Source organism: Apus apus, chromosome 4 (assembly GCF_020740795.1).
Source record: "Apus apus isolate bApuApu2 chromosome 4, bApuApu2.pri.cur, whole genome shotgun sequence".
NCBI lineage: Eukaryota > Metazoa > Chordata > Aves > Apodiformes > Apodidae > Apus > Apus apus.
In genome coordinates, this window is record NC_067285.1 from 23,880,707 (window position 1) to 23,901,326 (window position 20,620).

The window sequence follows — 20,620 nt, forward strand, 5'->3', positions numbered from 1 at the left end:
TAATAACCAGTCCCTTTCAAGGTAACATTTATTTATTTTACACAATTTTCTCCACAGCTTCACATCCTATACTGAGGTTTACTGTTTAAATTTTCATTTTACGACATAATGAGGCAGCAAATCTCCCTAAAGTGCTTCAATATTTTTCCATGGTTGAAAGCAGACACTTGTGCAATGAAGGCAGTGCAAATTTTGCCAATTATACACAATAAACAGTAAAAAAAAGAAAACTTTCTCCTACCGTGACTCCTACAAGGAGAATACTTCACAATAAGAAATCACTATTTATTGCACCATTGTAATAGAAAATTGAAGTTTGCACAGACTGTGGTATCACAAATGTTTCTGCTGCTCCATATTTCCATTATTAGATATATCTGACCATGCAAGATAGAAGCACTAAACCTACATACACATTCTTGAATTCTACGTCTTTAATTCTGAGAGGCTGCAGAAAAGGCCTAGGAAATGGCACTTCTTGACTTAAGGGATCTTTGCTCCTTTATTATTGTAAAGCAAAGTCCACTGTGATTAGAATATCCTACATTGTATCACAATTTCCTTCATGGAATAAACTCAACTCCAGCTTTCATTACTGCCATGGATTGAAGAAATATGGCAATTTTGATATGCCTACTGCTAACACTTCCAATTACCAAGCTGCTCACAGAAGTCATGAAGAGGGACAGGGTGGTAAAAATACAGTTCTTGAACTAACAAAGTCAACTTCATTACAGCCATATAGTCTAAGCACAAATGCTACAGACAAAAAATTTCACACTTATTTGACATTTGAGTTGCCAAATGTAAAGCAAAGGTTAAGAAACTAGACCATCCAAATCTCACCTACTTCATAATTGTTCAGCGGAAAACCCAGTAATGCAAAAAACCTCATTGGGTGGAAACAGCAAAGAGATGGCAGCAATGATCACTTGTGTAACAGACTAAAATATGAGTCTGTTCTTGCTTTATAGTTCGATGCTTGATGAAATGTGCATGAAAAGTGCATAAAAATAATTGAAAAAAGGATAATTATGCAGAACAAAGAACAAATCAGTAATATGCATGTCGCAGTGAATAATATCACCATCATGTAGTGAATAATACCACCATCGTGTACTGTTACTTTTGGAGTGGCTCATATGGTCACAGAAAATCAAAACAAAATAAACTATTACACCAGTGCAGCACACGTCATGATATTGATCTATTATTACAATTTTTTATAAATAGCATTATTTAGAAATTTTATAAACTCAAACACTCCTTTTGCATGGGTCCTTAGTGACATCACCAAGACTCTGATGTAATTTTAGAAATAACAATAACAAAAATTTCAATTGCTTCATACTTCTTAACAGTCAAGGAATACATATTTATAGGACACTCTGATCACGCTGGTTTGTATGCATCATAGGAGTCAATACTATGAATTAGCTCATCCTTTTTTGGTGCAAGTGGTCCTTAAGGAGACTTCCTCTGGGATCTCTGCAAGCTTGGCAGCATTTGCAGCAGCCTCTGTACTGGATAACACCATGCCTGTATTCTCCTCTTCAGAAGCAATCTTCCTCATTTTCCCTAGTGGTCAATTGCCTGAGCTGCCAGCACGGTGTGTGCATGTGCTACTCCACACACAGTTAGGTCAGGATAATAACCTTCAACCCAGAAGGGTAAAACACACATTCAAGCACTAGGATTCACTCTACACCAAATGGATGAATCTCCATCCAATATATCAATGTAAATGGAAAACCTCAAGGAATTTCAGATTCTGAAGAGATGTTTAAAACCTGAGTAGCTTACTACATTTATCCTGAACAGACTGTGTTTGATACACCACATCATGCCAACATATTGGGAAGTTCTAGCTGTCTAGTGGTATTCAGCACTTTTCTGAGTGTAAATCCATCTAGCATCAAAATCTGCAAAGACTCAAGAAAATGATAAATAACAGTTAAAAATATTCATTGGTATTCCTCATACTGTCTGCATATGTTTTTTTCAGGATGCCTTAATTTAAACTATGGGATTTATTTTCTTAAAATGTTTCCATCTGTTACTAAGAAATTGAACTTGTCATTTGCATAGTTGATGCAATATTTTTAATAACAGAAATAATTTCTTCCTGTAGGCAACTGTTTTGCATAGATCCTGTGCTGTTAGCTTTGACAGGGTCTCTTCCTGAATGCTCCTGTGCTATACTGCATTCCTGTGCAGAAAATTCACTTTGTTCCTGTGGGATTTCACTTCATACGGGTTCTTTCCTGTCACTAAGAGTCTATATTTTAAAAATAGGGGTAAACTGAAGAGAAAAACTACAAACCAGAGAGTGTGCAACCCAAATTACTCTGTTGCAGAAGAAATGTTCATGATTACAGGATAAATCAGGTTGGAAAAAACCTCCAGAGGTTATTTTCTTCAAAAACCTCCCACTAAAAGCAGATGCATTTGGTACAATAATTCCACCCTGTTATGATTCTAATTCAGTAGGTTTTCATAGCAATCTGCTCCAGTTAAAATAAAACATTTGGCTGTAAAATACTCTTGCATTTGGGCATCAGGACTGATTCTTTGGAAGTGTCCAAAGACACTTGCACAATAGTTTCATTCTAGTGTTCTGACTTGGGGCTGGATATTACCTCTTTTTTTCTTCTTTGCTGATCTTACATAGTCCTGAGAAATAATTGTAATAAAATCTCCTGGCTTTTAAACAATGTTCTGATGAGACACTTGCATTAAGTTTTGGTTGAAAATTCCCACAAAAAAATTATCTCCTTTTAACATAAATCACAGTTTTTGCTTAGAAGTAGAAGAAATCAATAACAGATTTCCTGCTTGCCCAGAGAGAGGTACTAAGTACACCACTTAAGAAAACTTGGAGAGGGTATATTGTTCCAATCTGTCCTGTATATGGTTTGAAATTTACAACTTCCTGTTTCTCTAATAACCATTCCCTTCCCATGTACCATCATTTTTTTTCCATGTACCAAGAGTAAAGCTTTAAGTAAAGCCAACATACCGACTATCTTTTGCTTTCAGCTACAGTTCATTGGTAGGAAAACATTATATTAATAAGTTTGGGTCAACAAAAATGTCTAATCTCTGCACTAAGCTTGTGTTTATTAAACCCCTCAAAAGTATTACAGTATTCATCTAAATTATTCTGATTTCTTTTTGGTCATTCTATAAAGAAAGGATTTAGAAATTCCCTTCCAAAACTGAAACCCAGGAATTTAGATGTTGTTGCTGATAAGCGTTCAGGGGGACTAGGGTTTCTGTTACATAATAGCCACTGGTATCGTATCAGAGCAATATACCAATGGGAAACCATATTACATGATTGTGATGCTGCAAAAATAAACTTTTACAAAGAATCAAAAGCGTCTATGTGCTTATGATTCTCAAACTTAGTTACAGTGACCAAATATGAAATATTGTTGCAGTTCTACACAGTTGATTTCAACTTTGATTCTACAGTTGAAAACTCTACGCTACCTCAAGTATTGACATAATGATACATTTGCTAAAAATACACTAGCTTCTTATAACAAACAAAAATGGCAACAAAAGGTCCAAAGCTACTACAGGTACATAAAGTTTGAGTAAGAAAAAGCTGAAATAAACAAAAACTAAAACATCTGGAATTCTGACATGAGATAATTGATAACATACACTTAATTCACATAAATAGTACTGTAAATAAAAACAGATCCATTGTGAATAGATTCTTCAAAAAGGATTTTTGCATAGCTCTTCCTTCACAGGACACAATACAAATGGCAAATCTTTTTCCTGTTTATTTTGAAAGATATTCTATCCATTTTATTGGAAAAAGTATAAAGAACCTGAAAAAACTCACTCTAACAAATCTGTCATAATAAATCAAATATTATAAATACAAAATTCTGTTCAGCATTCAGTTGGACACATGGTGTTCTCCTGTCAAGTAACTAAATGAAGTGTGGCAAATATTGATCTGGACGTCTCTATAAAAGTATAATATTTATATTGAATACATATGCTCAAATGTCTTTGTTTTTTTTTCTGTTTAGTGTTATGATCATGCCTTTATCTAAAGACCATCTACATTCTCTTTTTGTATACCAGCAGCATGCTGTTGTGGTTGCAGTAAACAGGTCCTTGCAAAGTCCACCTGGTTTCCCTCAACAAAGGATTGGTCTCAGTGACTTTTTCTTATTATGAAAAGTCAATAACTGTCAACAGAGACTGTATATATGGTCTTCTTGTTTATTTATTAGTCACATGCATTCTTTAAATGTACCAGTTGACAATGCTTCTAGGTATTTGTGCTTTTTATGATTATTCAAGATTGTATTACCTGTTCAATTAAGTGAAAACTTTATGCTTATATGTCTCTCTCTTATTTGGTTAAACACATGCCTTATTTTAATATAAACCCTTTGGTCGCCAGTTTGTTTTTTAAAATATAATTCTAGCAGGTATGAAATGAAAAAGTGTTACTGCCAAACTTGGCTTTTTGTATTAGCCATTCATATCCGTAAACATAGAGCTCTGAAAACAAGACATGATTTAAAAACAAAAGAAAAAGCAACTGTAAGATCTCTATTTTCTCATTCTGATTCTCAAATAAAGCTCAAGAAATCTTCTGGTACAAAGGAGACAGGCAAAAAAAATTAAAAATCATAGATCTAGCACATTGTCAAATCCTTTTGAAGGATTAAAAAAAATATCAGCCAAAAGCACTGAATTTCATATAGGTATCAACATTAAATGTATTAAAGAATATGACTACACCATGAGTTGAAATGTTGACTGCAGTATGTGAGAACATGTCTGAAGTACCTTAATTTCTGTAAATTGGACCTGATCATTTCACCTGTCAACTATTTAGGAATCATGGTGAACTCCCGTAGCCTGTGTTGAAGGTGCTGTGATTCAATCTGAAAATTATCTGTTCTTCCCAACAGGTTCCATGCTTTTTGGAATGTCTTTTAGATTGAGAGTAAAACAAATAAATAAATAAATTCATTAACAACAGAAAACACTCAAGACCTACATTCAGTACAGATGAGTAGAATATCACTGGATCATAGATCAGATGAATGAAACTATCAAGTCCACTTAAATAAATCCAGGTTACAGTCTTGTTCAGTGAATACTGGTGGCGTGTCACTGGAAACCTTTAAATACTAGAAATGGTTTCTGAAGCACATAGAAATAGTACAGAAGAATTCACTTACATAGGTCCTCATGTATTTTATGCCTGTCTTAGTGAGATTTCTACTAGAGAAGAGGCCAATAGAGTTCATTTCAGATACTTTAATTCTGGACAAATAGCACACTCCTTTGTTTGAACTGCATAGTAAAGCTTGCACCTAAGTGTGTCTGCAATAGCATGTTATTCAAAGTCATTCATTTTCAATTACTTTGCTGATTTCAACTTCATCACAGTTAAAGCTAAATTAGTTTATTTTTTAATTTTTATTATCTAAAGAATTGTGAAATGCTTGTCTATAAAACAAGTTAAGAAATAAAAGTTAATATTGTTTTCTTGATGTATATATCTGAAATTGTAGTAATAGTAAGAAAGCACATTGAGTTGTTCCTGCTGGAATCTGGATAAGTTAAGAGGCTTCTACTGTAGCTAAAGAGTGAATATTCAGCCTTTCGTTCAGCCTTGATGGTAATAATATTTGGAGTATAATATTTGCTATCACCTTTAAAATCAATTGAAAATACTCTCCCTTAAAATAACTTGCTTTCAACATTGCCACCATTACACATTTTCAAATTGCCTTCTGCATTTTTTAATTGTTCAATGACTCAAAATCCAACTACATCATTTTTAAACAATGCAGAAGTTAGTAAAGAAGTTAGTTGAGAATTTATTTCATGACCAGTGCCAATACAGTTGTTTCCATAGCCAGTACCAAAATGTCATAATTTTCTGCAACAGAAGCTGAGTAAAAGCAAATTGTCATAATTCACTAAAACTTGCTGATGAATTCACTGCTTTTGCCATCTCACATTGCGTTCCCTAGAAGGTCCCCAAAGTTATGAGCTGTATATTTTGTTAGAATATGGTAGATCAGTAGATTTATAAACCAGATTCAGCCTTTCTTGGGTCAAAATTTGGATAGCAACAACTGCTATTCTGATACCAAACACAATAGGTCTTTACAATTTTAGGCAGAGAGAAGGAAAAGTTTAAATTTTTACAATTCTAACTAGAAATATAAAAGTAGTGTTGTTGCTGTAGAAATGGAACATGATCTGGGACCTGGAATATACATTTTTTAAACACATAATATTGTTGTGTCACTTCCCACACTTCCTTTCTTGCTTTCATAGGAATGGATGTAGTTTAATAAGCATGCAAAAAACCCCACAAAAACAAAACAAAAAACAAACAACAACAAAACAACACAAAAACAACAGCAAAATAAAACAGCTTGTCCTATTCTATCTGTTGGCGTACTTAACACTCATCAGATTTTCTTTATCACTAGGGAGACTTCATTTGAAACAGTGGTATTAGAAGAAGGGCTAGCAGATGGGAAAGAGAAACACTCCTGGGGATTGTAATGCAATCCATGTCACATTCTCTTATTACATTCTCAACTCACTGGAAAATAATATCTTACATATTTTATCAAATTATTTAATGCAATAATTTAATGTCACTTTCTTTGGAGCTATGCCTCTCATTACTGCAGCAAATGGACCCTTGCCAAACTATTTGGATAAGCCATAAAAATTGTTTTTTAAATTTTTAATCAAATTCAAATGCCTAATCAGTCCAAGACGGCCTGTCAACTTAAATTATCTGTTTGTCTTTCTGTTTACCATATCTATCTGTCTACAGTTTTTATTTTTCTCTGTGAAACTTAGTTACTGAATGCTATGTTCCCTTCTGGAAGGAATCACTAACAGATTATTCTTCCCGTTGATATGTTGATGATTTGCTAATTTACAGCTTGCAAATGTAAGAAATCTGAAAAAAACTCTGAGAAGCAGAGCAGATCATGACAAAAGAGAAACAAGAGGATTTAATAGCTTATACAGTAAAAAACTGTGATTTCATTGATATACAATTTTTAATCTTATATATTAACTACAGTAATGCCTCTGGATTTTTTTTTTTTAATCTTCTGAAAATTCAACACAGTTTAGCATAAGTATTCATTATTGAAAAAATCTGAGCAGTTTATATATACACATACATGTATATAAAATAATTATGCCTCTCTCTATCAATATCTATTTATGTGAAGCTGTGTTCTGCTTGCTGTCCTCCTAAAGAGCTTCCATTGAATTTGACAGCAGTTTCACATGAAAAACACAAAAATAATTTAGTCCATGTAATTAAAAGTTAATAATTCATTGTAGGTACAAGACTGAAAAAACCACATTGTTTTCCAGTCTCTCAGTCCATCAGTTTACAAATGTTCTTTACATATGCTTCCCAGAGATTTGTGCAGATTTGTGCTGATTTCCAATCAGCTTCTGTCTTCAACTAGAAAATATTTCACAAAATTAGAATCGAGTCTGATGTCTGAATACAGACAGGAAACAACAAATTTACAACTGTGTTTCTCAAGTAAATTAGTAAATGCAGAATAAAATGTTAAGTCCAAATGAGTAAAGGTAAAACCATACTGGATCTTTAACTAAATCTCAGACCAGACCTGAGTAATATGAACATTATAACAAATCAATAAACCTTGATTTTAATTTCTTTTTCCATTAAAGAAATAACGCAGATTATCTTGTAACTCCTATTTTGGCTAGGACTGAATACATGACTTCCAAATATCACAACAAGAGTGCAAAAGCCAAATTCTATTTATCCAAAAGAAAGAATTTCTTGAGGAAACCTCTTTCTCATGAGACTTAAAAGACTGAACTTTATAGTTAAGAGTTGGAGCACTTCAGTAAAGAATTCAAAGTGATCACTGCATCTTCCACCCTTACAGCCTCCCTGTAGGCTTATTGCTACATTCTAAAAACAGCAGTCTATCAGCTGTAGTGATGGAGTGGCAGATATTTCTTCAGCCTTCTATTGCACTTCACTTTAAAATTATCACTTTAAAATGACCTCTGAATACTAAGTCAAGAGTTCTACAGAAAGAGCCTAAACAGAGTGATATAATTTGAAAGCCTTAAAAAGAAAAAGGGAAACAGCTGCTGCCCTCAAAATTATTAAGAAAAATGGCTAAGAGGAATTATTATCAATACTCAAGCTATATAGCATTTCAGTTTGAAAACAACAACAAAAAAGGTCAAATAAAAAAGAATAAAACATGTCCGTAAAAAACTGTATTTCTAAAGTCTAATCTACAGACTTTTCGTAATACTGTAATAAAACCTCAGATTCTTTTCCTCCTGCACCTAACTAGATGTTACATATAGCTTTTATCTCCAGTATTTGTATTCAGTATTTTGTCATTACAAACTATCTCATCTGTTCATACTGATACAAGTTTGTCACTAATTTACTTTATAAATTTACCTGAATATAACTCCTTTCAAATGTATGCTTTCACCAGTTGTTTCTTCATGATCTAGTAAGTTTTACAACGTTTTCATGAGATGTCCTATATACTATTGCAGATATTTTCCAGTGTGACAATATAACATGTAATGATGAAGCAATAAGTAAGAGGCCATCTTGGGCATACTGATTATGAAATGTCAGAGTTTTCAGTTCTTGGAAAAGTAAGGAGGGAGTCAGTAGAACTGTTACCTTGGACTTCCAGAAGGCAAACTATGGCCTGTTCAGGAGCCTGATGACAGAGTCCCTTGGGAGGAAGTCCTGAAGGGCAAATGAGTCCAGGAAGGCTGGAGACTCTTTTCAGATGAAGTCTTAAAGGCACAGGAACAGGCCATCCCCATGTGCCAAAAGATGAGCCAAGAGGGGAAGACAACCAGCCTGGCTAAACAGAGAACTTCATCTGGGACTCAGGAAAAAAAAGAGTGCTAATGGCCTTTGGAAGAAGGGGCAAGAAACTCAGGGGGACTAAAAAGATGTAGTTAAGCTATGCAGGGAGAAAATTAGAAGGGCTAAAGCCCAAGTAAAATTTAATCAGGCTACTGCCGTAAAAGACAACAAAAATGTTTCTTTAAATACATTAGCAACAAAAGCAGGACTAAGGAGAATATTCATCCTTTATTGGATGTGGGGGGAAACATAGTGACAAAGGATAAGGAAAAGACTGAGGTACTTAATGCCTTCTTTGCCACAGTCTAGCAATAAGACCAGTTGCTCTCTGGGTACCCAGCACTCTGAGCTACAAGACATGGAGCAGAGTAGCTGCACCTCAAGTACTGTGCTCAGTTTTGCGACCCTTATGACAAGAAATACATTGAGCTAACAACAAACCTTGTGAAGGGTCTAGAGAACAAGTCTTAGGAGAAATGGTTGAGGGAAATGGGATTGTTTAGTTTGGAGAAAAGGAGGCTGAAGGGAGACCTTATTGCTCTCTACAACTACCTGAAAGGAGGCTGAAGAGGGGTGGGGGTTGGTCTCTCTCAAGTGATAGGAGAACAGGAAACAGCCTCAAGCTGCATAAGGGGAGGTTTAGATGGGATATTAGGAAAAATTACTTCCCTGAAAGGGATGTCAGGCATGGCAACGGGTTGCCTAGGGAAGTGATTGATCTTAAAGGTCTTCTCCAACAAAACAATTCTATGATTATGTTTGTCTACTTTGCATTTTAAAAGCATTTCTCGTTTTTGGAAAGCATAACCTTGACTGTTAAATTTCACAAAATCTCTGTCAAGCAGATAATAGTCTATTAATAATAAAAATATACCAGCTATTCTACAGAGAAAGTAAGATACACTGTTGCCTACTTTTATAGAAATCACCAGAACATTGGCTAATATGTAAAGAATATTATATGCAATACCTGCTTTGTAAAAAGTAGTTCCTAGAACATAAATACATGCACTACAGAATTCATCCAGGGAAATGCACAGGAAGGAGTAACAGAAGTGACTGAGATGCTCACATTAAAGAACATAAAATCTGTGTGGGACTCAATGTGGAAAATATTGGAAGCCACATCACTGTTATCCTAAGATACCTCCTAGCAGTATTACAAAATACTTTTTACAGTTCCAATTGATTCTCATACCTGAATTTTGTTTCCCAGTTATTTGTATACATTTTTAATATCAACTACCTTCAGTCTTTGTAACTACAGCCTGGTTTTCTCTATAACATTTGCATTTAGTGGTGACTATAGAAGCAATTTTTTGTTCTGAGTATAACTAAACTAAGGCGGACAGATTTTTCTTGTCTACTGACCATCTCATTCTGGCACACAGTAAATACATTAGTCTTCTGATGATCTGATCTGTAAACAGTAGCAATACAGCTGTTTACCAGTAATCTCAATACCTATAGAGCAGATCTCATTGCTCACAATTCTGAAATTCAAGACAAGAATTGTTACCTTTCTTGGTAACTTTTTTTTTTCTTCTTTTTTTTTTTATTTTTTTATTTTCAGTAGGTTCTAATTGTGCCAAAGTCATTATCCTACTTGTAATTAAATGTGTATGTTTGGTCTCAGTTACATTTTATATAGATATATCAGTATGCATTTTGGCATATGTGCAACAGTGAGTACTGCTGTTTACTTAACAGGTGAAACTTCAATCAAAGACTATAATAAAATTCCTGCTTTGTGTTCTGTGAGACCTCAGAAGTCTCATTACGTAAATGTATTACAAAACAGAGATTATAAACAAAATTTAAAATTTTAAATTCCCCGTGGAATTTTGTGACAAAACTACCTAGTGTCTATTAAATTTAACTACTGATAATTGCATATGGCCTACAGACTCCTTCTGTTGCAAACTGTGTATGTATGTGTGTCACCTAAGAGAGAACTAAGCTCATTTATTTTGCAAAATGATTCCTATATAGTTGATAAGTCCTTTGGGGACTTTATTGTCTGAAACACAAAATGAAACGTGAGATCAATCTTGTTGGTGTGCTGTTTTTTTCTCTTCTTCAGTGAGTGATTTTTGTAGAAATAATTTCTATGCATACATACGAGCTGCTTTGACAGTTACAATTCTACAGTAAGGCTCTCCTCAGTATTAAAAGGGATGTAATGCATTCCTCAAACCATACATAATCATATGTTAATTTTAACTCCCCACCTAAATGTTTAATAATCATATAGAAGCATGTTAGCCCACAGACACAGTTCATGAGGCAACATGTATAAACATATATATAAATGCTACAAAACAGATTCCATATATTTATGTACATTGGAGAAATTTTAAAAGTATGCACATTTGCTGTTTTAAGAGCTGGAACAACCTCTTTCAGTAAAATTGAGCTGCTTTAATTTTGTACATGCATTTAATTTTATCTGGAAACTTTTTGCTGTCAGGAATAGAACAACTGTAGATTCTCACTATGTTTGCTGCCAGAATCTATGGTTGCTCAACTAAAGACCTTACATTGCTAATTACTACCACATGCCCATATCCCAAGCAAAGGAAAATTTATTGGTTCTGACAATGCATTCTCTCAACACTGAATTCCAAATGAAAATCTAAATTTTGGCCAAACATAACATTTCATCAGTCTTGTTCTACTGACTGCAAAAGCAACATCAAACAAGGGGTGCTAATGCCTTTTTGCTGTGCAGTTCCCAAGCTTAGATTCTTTGATGAAAGACCCACATGAACAAGAGATGTCTTTAAACTACTGAGTAATTGCTAATCGAACCAGAAAACAATGCATAAAGTAAATCCCACAGTTTATATGCTGGTAACAGAGCTGAGTTTCATATGCAAGTTACATGGGCAGTAGAGATCAGCAGAAAAAGCAATGCCAACAGAGCAAGCTAAAAAAAGATATTGCATGTAAATTAAGACAAAAAGAAAAGGTAAAAAAAAATAATAAAATAAGCACGCCCCAAAGCTTGCAGAAGCCTGTAATCTGGTGTTGAGCTTTTCAGAATGTGGGGTTCTGGCTGAAGATCAGGTCCAAGTTGAGAGACATCTTGAGCAATGCTGGGTACTAGTGACAACGGAGAAGGGGAGAGACTAAAACTCTCTATGTAAAATTGTTTTTAACCATATTCCCCTCTGTTATAACTCCTTTCCTTTGAAGCCTCAAAAACAGAGGTGCAAGTTCTGTGTCTGAAAATCTCTCTTTGAGAAAAAAAGTATGAGTACAAATATGAACCTGAGTAGGCCTCTGTCACAAGTAAACATTTTGGTAAATTAATGATACTATGGTATCTCAGAAATAACTTAAGGCTTTTTTTTTTTAATCTGGATAAGTGAATTATAATACAAATTTCCAACATTAGTGTTTACAGTAAAAAATATTTAGACATTTGAGAGTTTCTCAAAAATTGAAAGTATTGAAGTTCTCAATTGTGTCATCTCATCGTTTGAGTATTATTGAATGTACAATAGTATAAGCTATAACCAAAGAAAAAACTTTGATATATCTACCCAGTGATGTAAAACAGTACTCTAGAATTAGCTCTGTGGGACATTTACAGTCTTTCTGCTCCACAGAGAAACAACTTGATAAAACCATAATCGACATTTATAAAATGATGCATGGATGATGATTTGAAAGGAATAAAGTAAGAAGCGTATCTTCTTAAAGTAAGTAGGACAATTAATTAGATGTGTTGCTTGCAGTAGCTTTTTTATCTCACACGGATAGGATTCTGTATGAGTAGGTTTTTGGGACAAATCTATCTTTACCAGTGAATGTCACAATTATGCATAATGAAACAAAAGAAGGCAACACTAAAGGTGACATAGAGGAGAAACAACTATATTGCCAAGTACATCTAGCTCACTAAAGGCTATATGCCAGCAGGTTCCCATGTTGGGAATGCCAGGAAGGGCTGGTTTTAACTTGGTCAAGAAAGCAAGCAGCCTTTCAATAGAAATATAATGAGCTAATGTGGTCCAATAAAATTTACCTTTTGCTACCAGGGAAAAAATAGCAATTGTTTACGGGTTTGGTTTTTGGTTTTTTTGGGTTTTGTTTTGTGTATTTTTTTTTCCATACTATATTGACTACCTGCTCTTCTTAGCATAGGCTTTATACAGTGTGTGAAGAGAATCGCTTTCAAATCCTAAAATTTTGAGTGTTTGTCATATTCATATGAAGTCAACAGGAGCTGCATGATATCTGAATCTCCTGTTTGAACAATGAGAAACAGCACTAACAGAATTCTGACATAGTCAGACTAATGGAATAACCTGATCAACTCATATTTGTACTTTGCACTCCCTTTTTTCCATAGAGCTGTTTGAAAATCATGTGAATTATCACTGTTGCTTAGTTATGAGCTGACCACATGATAATCTGATGCTCAAAACTGTGAAGTGACAAGGCAACCTTGTTCCAGAAGCTAACTGCACATGCAATAGCAGCATTTTTTTTACAAGATATGTAAGTGTAGTCCTAGTGGTAACCAGGTTCTCTTGAAGTAGGGACAAAATGTTGTGACTTATACCGTAGCATAGCCCAGGTCTCTAATTATAGTGTGACAACTCTCCAGTGGTAACATCTGATGTCAAGAAATACAGCCTTACAAGCTGTGAGTCAGCTATTACCACCTTCAGGGGCTCTTTAAAGTCACACAACCACACCTGGTCTTTTTTGACTTACTTTCTGCCTCGGGTTGAGTTATAAGTCCCGCCGTATTTCTTCCGATTAAGGATGAGAGCAGCAATTTCTGGCACGTAGCGAGCAAACATTGCCTACATGCATGAAACAAAAGAACAAAAAAAAAAAAAAAAAGAAAATGGCATGCAGAGAGTGTTCTACTGCAGCAGAGGCAGCAGAGCCTCCTGGGATACTTACTTTCTTCCACTAACCGCACTATAGGAACCACCATATTTCTTGCGGTTTCCTATTAACTCTATGATTTCAGGGACGTAGCTGGCAAACATGGCCTAAGAAGAAGATAGGAGACAGAAGAAAAGACTAAAAAGAGAGGCCAAAGAAAGGGGGATGATGAATATTTTCAGAAGATATATGTCTTTAAGATCTGAAAATGAAAAAGAATTAGATCTATGAAGTTGTTTAAAAAGAATATTTTAAAAAATAAAAGTTCTTATCCATAAAAACAAGAGGGCTCAATGTAACAGTTGGTCTTGGAGAAGGTGCACACATCATAAATTAAGAAAATGGTCAAAAGAGGAAAAACAGGCACACAAAACAAGAACAAAATCAATTCAAGCTGGTATCATAAAACAGAGTTATGTCTAATTCTTCCTGAAGAGGGGAGGAGAAAAAACCTACCCAAGGTCTACTGCAAAACACCAAAACCCACAAGTATTACTGTTACATTTCTATTTAAAAAGAAAATTTCTTTCCTCCATGATTAGGATTCAAAAGAAGGCAAAACCAAGATAAAGTTAGGGTTACTCCCATTGTCAAGAAAGAAAAAGGTCATGCCCCCAAAAAAAAAAACTTTTCCAAAATTTCATGTTTTTAAAAGGATGAGAATAACATGTGATAGAAAAAAAGGTTTTGAGGAGAAAATAAAAATTATTCTGCCATGTTTAGTCCAACAAACAACTTCCTTGTGGCCGGATACTTCAAAGAGCTATTGCCAGTTGACATGGTTCGTGTCATCATACGTCAATAAACAGAGATGGAAATGTATTGATTTATGCTCATATATATGTATCTCTGCATGTCTCACATATAGCATTAATAACATTAGTTAGATACATAGCACATCTGTTAGATGTATGTATATGTGACATCAACATGAGAGTAAACAATATACATATGTATGTATATGCACAATATATGCTGTGAGTCATCTATAAAACACTAACCTTGCACAGTATAAACATTAAAATAAACCTTTCAGGTTAGAGAATAACATTGCAACAATGTGACTAACAATACTACTAATACTGATAAATAATAGAAAGTTGACACAAGACAACAAGTTGCTTTGGTGCTACCTACATACAGGACAAAGAGCACAAGAATTTGCTGATGAGAAAGCAGAGTGGTAACGGCTATGTGATAGATCGTGAGTTAAAACTCTGCCACATGACATGAAGGGATGTTTGAAATTATAGATAATGTGATTTGCCATTATCTCAACCAGGCAATCTGCTCTTTAAGGCAGTCCAAAGCCACTTTGTTTGTTGGAATTCTGGGAAGGAACACAGAAGGGTGGGTAGGACTTCTGAAACCGCAATGTGCCTTTAAGTATCAGTAGCAGGCTCAAAAAAATTGCACTAAAGTCACTAAAAAGTAAAGGACTACAAATAATATTAGAAAATGAAATATTAATGCACTCCATATATTCACATTAATTACTCATTTAAATGGATTAGAAAAATTCTGACTTTACTGAACTGGATTAATTTGACAAACTGGCAAAATATTTAAAAAATCAGATATATTATTTCTTTAATTACAGCATTAGGATATGCAGGATCAAGTTTCAAGGTACATAATAATAATAACAATAATAATGATAACAACAACAACAACAATAATAATGATAATAATAATAACAAATTGTAATCACAACAACAATGATAATAATAGTTTTTACCAATCCCCCAAGGATGAAGAAGACCATGAAAAGGCGACCAAGGGTTGTTTTTGCATAAACATCTCCATAGCCAACAGTAGACATTGTAACCATCAGTAAATAAACACATTCCCAATATGTTAGCGGTTGATTATTTTGGAAATTTTCCCATGGATCCCCTGAGTTCTCCACCTAAAATGTAAAAGAAAATGTATAATGAATTAACAGTATTTTTACATGGATCACCATTGGCTTCTTTTTGAAATTCATATGCAGCTAGAGCTCCACAAATTAACTCTACTGATATATGCATGTAGGCCTGTGTGTGTGTATATATATAATTTGGCATATAACTTAAAATCTGGATGCTTTCCTGTGATTTATTTTGAGCAAATACAGAATCTAACCCTGTCCCAAATTTAGCATTATAGTTCTTCTGGCAATTTACATAAACTTGCCACTCATACTATTTATGGAAAGTAGATTTTCCATTTACCACTAAATAACATAATTTATTAACACAGGTAAATTAATTTTATATCAATTTGGTCAGAACTTTTTCAGAGTGAATCTTACTTGTAATGCAAACACATATCTTAGTATTTTTATTTTGAAGCATTCTCTAGCTATTAATGGCATTACTGACATGTTAAGATTAGTGATAGACTGCTACTTCTACAAGAAGTGACATGCATGTGACAATGAACATGCCCTAGAAATTAGTTCCACAGTGAAAAGTTACTAAAAAAGCTAGAAACTAGCATCCCCCCAATGTAATTTTTAAAAGTTGTGGGTTTTTTCCCCCCAAAATTGGAAAAGCTGAACTATGTAATTAATATTTTAATTATATTTACCAAACAAATAAGTAAAAAGTATTAGTTTAACACAGACAATTGACACACACCTATATACTCACATTTATGAACTCATACGTACTTCTATACTATTATACATGTTTACATCTTACATCTTGCTATCTTACATTTTTAAAGTATTGTTAAGTGTTGAATACAAAACTATGTAAAAAATCTATGTTATCAGTGACTGAAAGATACACAAAAAAAAATCTGAAATTTAAAAGCAAAAGAGAATGAAATAATATCTAAAACATTGCTACCCGGGATGTCAGCAATCCCATTAGTTCTTCTGGAAATACAATTTTTTTTTTTTTTTTTTTTTTTTTTTTTTTTTTTTTTTTTTTTTTTTTTTTCTGGCACAACCATTGATAGCCCAGAACCTCAGTATCATTTCAGCTCTGCCAACCCCTTTCAGGAGGCACTCCGGGTAGTTGTTTAGGAAACATTGCCACCTACTGGTACGTTGCTATCAGTCAAGAACTTGCATAAATTCAAGTCTCGTATTTTATTGTTGAAGTTAATGATGTATTCGGAATTAGTTTTGAGTAGAAGCCTGAAATTCTGGAAGCTATGATTTTATTTTTTTTTAATTGTATTCTACAGATGTGTTAAGGGATTATCCAGAGCAAGGTAATTTCAGGCAGTAAGCTAGCTCAGAGAGCAGATGATCCATGAGAAAAAGTCAATGAAATATTTTCAAATATACTTACCAAATGTATGAACCCAGCTGCTGTCAGCCACGTGCTGATAAATATAGAGCACAGATTCACTAGCTTGATGGAATTACTGAAAATAAACAAAACCCAACAACAAACAGGAATTTAACTACAATTTATCATGCATTTTTAAAACGTACTTGAATACAACTGTGTATTTTAGACTGAATCTGATGACTATTTCTGAAGAGACACAGCCTCCCTAAAAACCATAATTAAAATCCTATGCAAAATATTTTTTTTTTTGTCTTTCACTTTTGCATCATTTAGACAGCTTGAAAGAAAAATCAAGAAAGACAAATGGAAACCTTAGCTACATCTGTACTCATATTCAAAGAGAAATAAATAATGCTTTTTAACAAATAAAGCAGTTGCCTCTCAGTACACTCCCCTTCTCATTTTTCATTGCTATTACACCTCAGAAACTATTAACATGTAAATATTCTACAACCCAGCAATACATCCATACAGGTCCAATGATTTAACTGAGCAATACCAAGTAGCATTAGCTGCTGAACACTGCGTTTATAGATACAATCGACTGATTTTTAAAAATTACTTATTTTTTCTTTAGCTTGTATGCTTCCTCTAAATCCACTGTGCTTCCGACCCCAGATGTGTGCAGGCTTTAAAAATTAACAGCAAGAGGATGTTTTCTGTCACATGCTCACCATGTTAACACTTGCATACATGGTTACGGGGCAAGACTATTTCACTACAGTTATAGATATAGTTAGTGAACTATATCTGCCAATCTGTAAATGTCATGCTTTGTGAAAAAAAAAAAAAAAAAAATCCCAAATTAAATAACTTAGGTATTTTACACTTCCTTTACAAAGTCCCAAGTAATTTTCATATTATTCTGCTTGCATGAATTCCTATGAGCTTCTTTGTGAAATTCATATGGAGCTACAGTATTTCATACAATACTTCACATCTAAAAAATAAAAATAAAATTTGAAACCTACCAATCAAACTCTGCAAACTCTTTTTTAGTCCCACTGGGCAATACATTCCCTATTACAGCCAGAAGTGATATTGAAGCAAGAACCTTGCTCAGTTCAGCAGGAAAATACCGTATTTCAGTTTGTGGAAGAAATACATAAAGGTTGTTTCCTCGCTTCTTACAAAAATCACTATAATTTCAAAAGAATAGTCAACAAATACACAAGGAACTAAAGTCCATGAGATACTATGTCTAAATAATCTGACCTGTTCATGGAATTGTATTTGAAATAGCTCCCCTTTGGTTTTGAAAACATTTATAAGAAAGAAAAATTACTCATAAAAATCGCTATTATTCCTAACAACAGCAATAACAGCAATGCATTCCAAATTCCATATTCCTAATAACAGCAATACATTACAAAAGGAACAGAAACCAGAAAATTTCATTGTCAATGTTAAAAAGAGTCATTTCGCAGTAGAATTAATAAATATTTATGTTTACAACTACTTTAAGGAGAATTAAAATGCATTGTTTTCTAAACAAAGTTGAGAAATGAACCTGGAAAATCAATGAGATCATCTTAATTAACAATATTTTTAAGAGTTATATAGTTAATGAAGTGAGTAACTGTGGGAACTAGGATAGGAAAAAATTCAGTTGAGTAATATGACAGATGCCATAATGAATACTGTGCTCAAAAATAAGACAATATACTAGCAGTTCTGCAATTAATTAGCATTCACATACATCAACACATATCCCCTACTTCTCCCTTCCTTAAGGTATGGTTGATTAAGGTTCATATTTTGTTGGTGATAACATTCAGTTATAGCACAGGACCCTAAAAATCATTTTCCTAGATTGAACAGAATTGTAGAAATCATGCAAAGCTCCGTTATGAAAGGCTAAATATCACCCTCCTGCACTTTGAACAGGATGGGATCCTGATGCAGTAATGTGTCAGTTGGTCTCCACATATTACTGTAATACATGTGAATTACAACAGTCATAAAAAATAACTATTTACATTACTTGCTTGGTATGTTTTATTTTTGCAGATTTATTAAATATTGCACTTTATGTCTCCTCTATGAGTTTCTGCCAGAGTCTAAAAATAGATGATGGATTAGTCAGAAACATTTTCCTGCTTGTTAAGCTCTTCCCAACATCTGTGCAAAATCCTTTACTGTGAGTCCTGCCTAAGCCTCTGTAGTTTTGTTTAAAAATACTAGAATGCTGTGAACTGAAGGAGAGACATTTTCAACTGAACACCACGCAACTAATTCTATTTCATAAAACAATGGAACAAAAAAAATATTTAATAAAACACATTTAATTTCAAATTAGCAAAACAAATATGGTCTTTTAATATGTCACAGTAACATTTTGTTTTGCTTTACAGGTTCTTTTCAAATATAACTAATAATTTTCCAGATATTCTAATAATTAGCTAACATTCTCACACTAAGTTATTAGTCTTCTCAGTGCCTCTATTTTTTGCATTGCTTAGCTTCTTCCTTCAGATCCCAGGGTTTGGTATGGCTTTTCTGCCTAGTAAGTGAATAATATATGCTCCTTTAATCCTTGTATCTCAGTTACTAATTCCAGGACTAATTTTAATTTACAGGTTAGAGTAAAACTTTTTGTTTACTGGGAGAAAAAGGAAAAGGACATATTTTCTTGTCTAATTGCTCCAAATATTAAAACACAGCAGTGCTCTTTATACTGTATCAGTTTCTCATCTTGTCAGTAGTTATTTTTTTTTAATGCCTAACACACTGAAATGTCTCTAGTCAAAAACAGTCAACATAAAGAAGTTCTCCTTTATAGGCTTTCTAAGAATCAAAATTTTGATTTTACAGATATTTGAACATTCATATAAATAATCACAGAGAAGTTGATACCCAATCTAATAGTAAATTTAGCAACAGAAAAACGCTATTTAAATGAACAGGTCAATTTTGAATAATTCAGCTCTAAATACACTGAAAGTGTCTAATATGGTATCCCTTCTTTTATGGATCTGGTAGTTTACAAATCCACCACTCTGAAAGGGGCTTTTAGCCTTTATCCAAAATCCTTTGAATTTATGGGACTTTTCCATTGACTGCCATTTCTTTTGGTGATGTTCTATGTGTTACATAAAAACTCATGGCATATTCTGAGCTCCTGCACAAATTACTCTCTTTTCCCTACTATACTGGTAGCACTCTAAGCTACTGGACTACATCTTCACTGCACATTCTTTGACTTCTTTAATTGACAAGGACTGGATTCCTTACAGTAACACAGCTCAAGACCGAGAGTGTAAGACTTTTACAGCAAAGAGAATAGTTTCAAGGTTAAGGGTTGAAGAAACAGCTGTTTAGTATGAGTGTGTACAAATCTCAAGCATCTATCAATACTAATTAATACAGCAAGTAAATGAGTTCACTTGCATATAAAGCCTTCACACTTCCACCAGCAACTGGTGGAGAGAGCATAGGATTTCAGAATGGGACTCAGTTTACAGTAATTATTGGAAGCTGACTCAATATTTCAGCTGGGGCA

General features: G+C 33.8%; 1 protein-coding gene across 30 annotated transcripts in view; it reads right to left on the reverse strand.

Moving 5' to 3' along the window:
- KCNMA1 (potassium calcium-activated channel subfamily M alpha 1) overlaps positions 1 to 20,620 on the reverse strand; it is a 452,424-nt gene that overhangs the window by 140,720 nt on the left and 291,084 nt on the right. For all 30 annotated transcript variants that reach the window (XM_051619774.1, XM_051619783.1, XM_051619775.1 and 27 more), the window contains exons 7-9: positions 17,116 to 17,191; positions 15,570 to 15,740; positions 13,847 to 13,938 (exon numbers count right to left, since the gene is read on the reverse strand). In XM_051619774.1, coding sequence (XP_051475734.1) covers positions 13,847 to 13,938; positions 15,570 to 15,740; positions 17,116 to 17,191 — 339 coding nt within the window. The remainder of the gene's footprint in view (positions 1 to 13,846; positions 13,939 to 15,569; positions 15,741 to 17,115; positions 17,192 to 20,620) is intronic.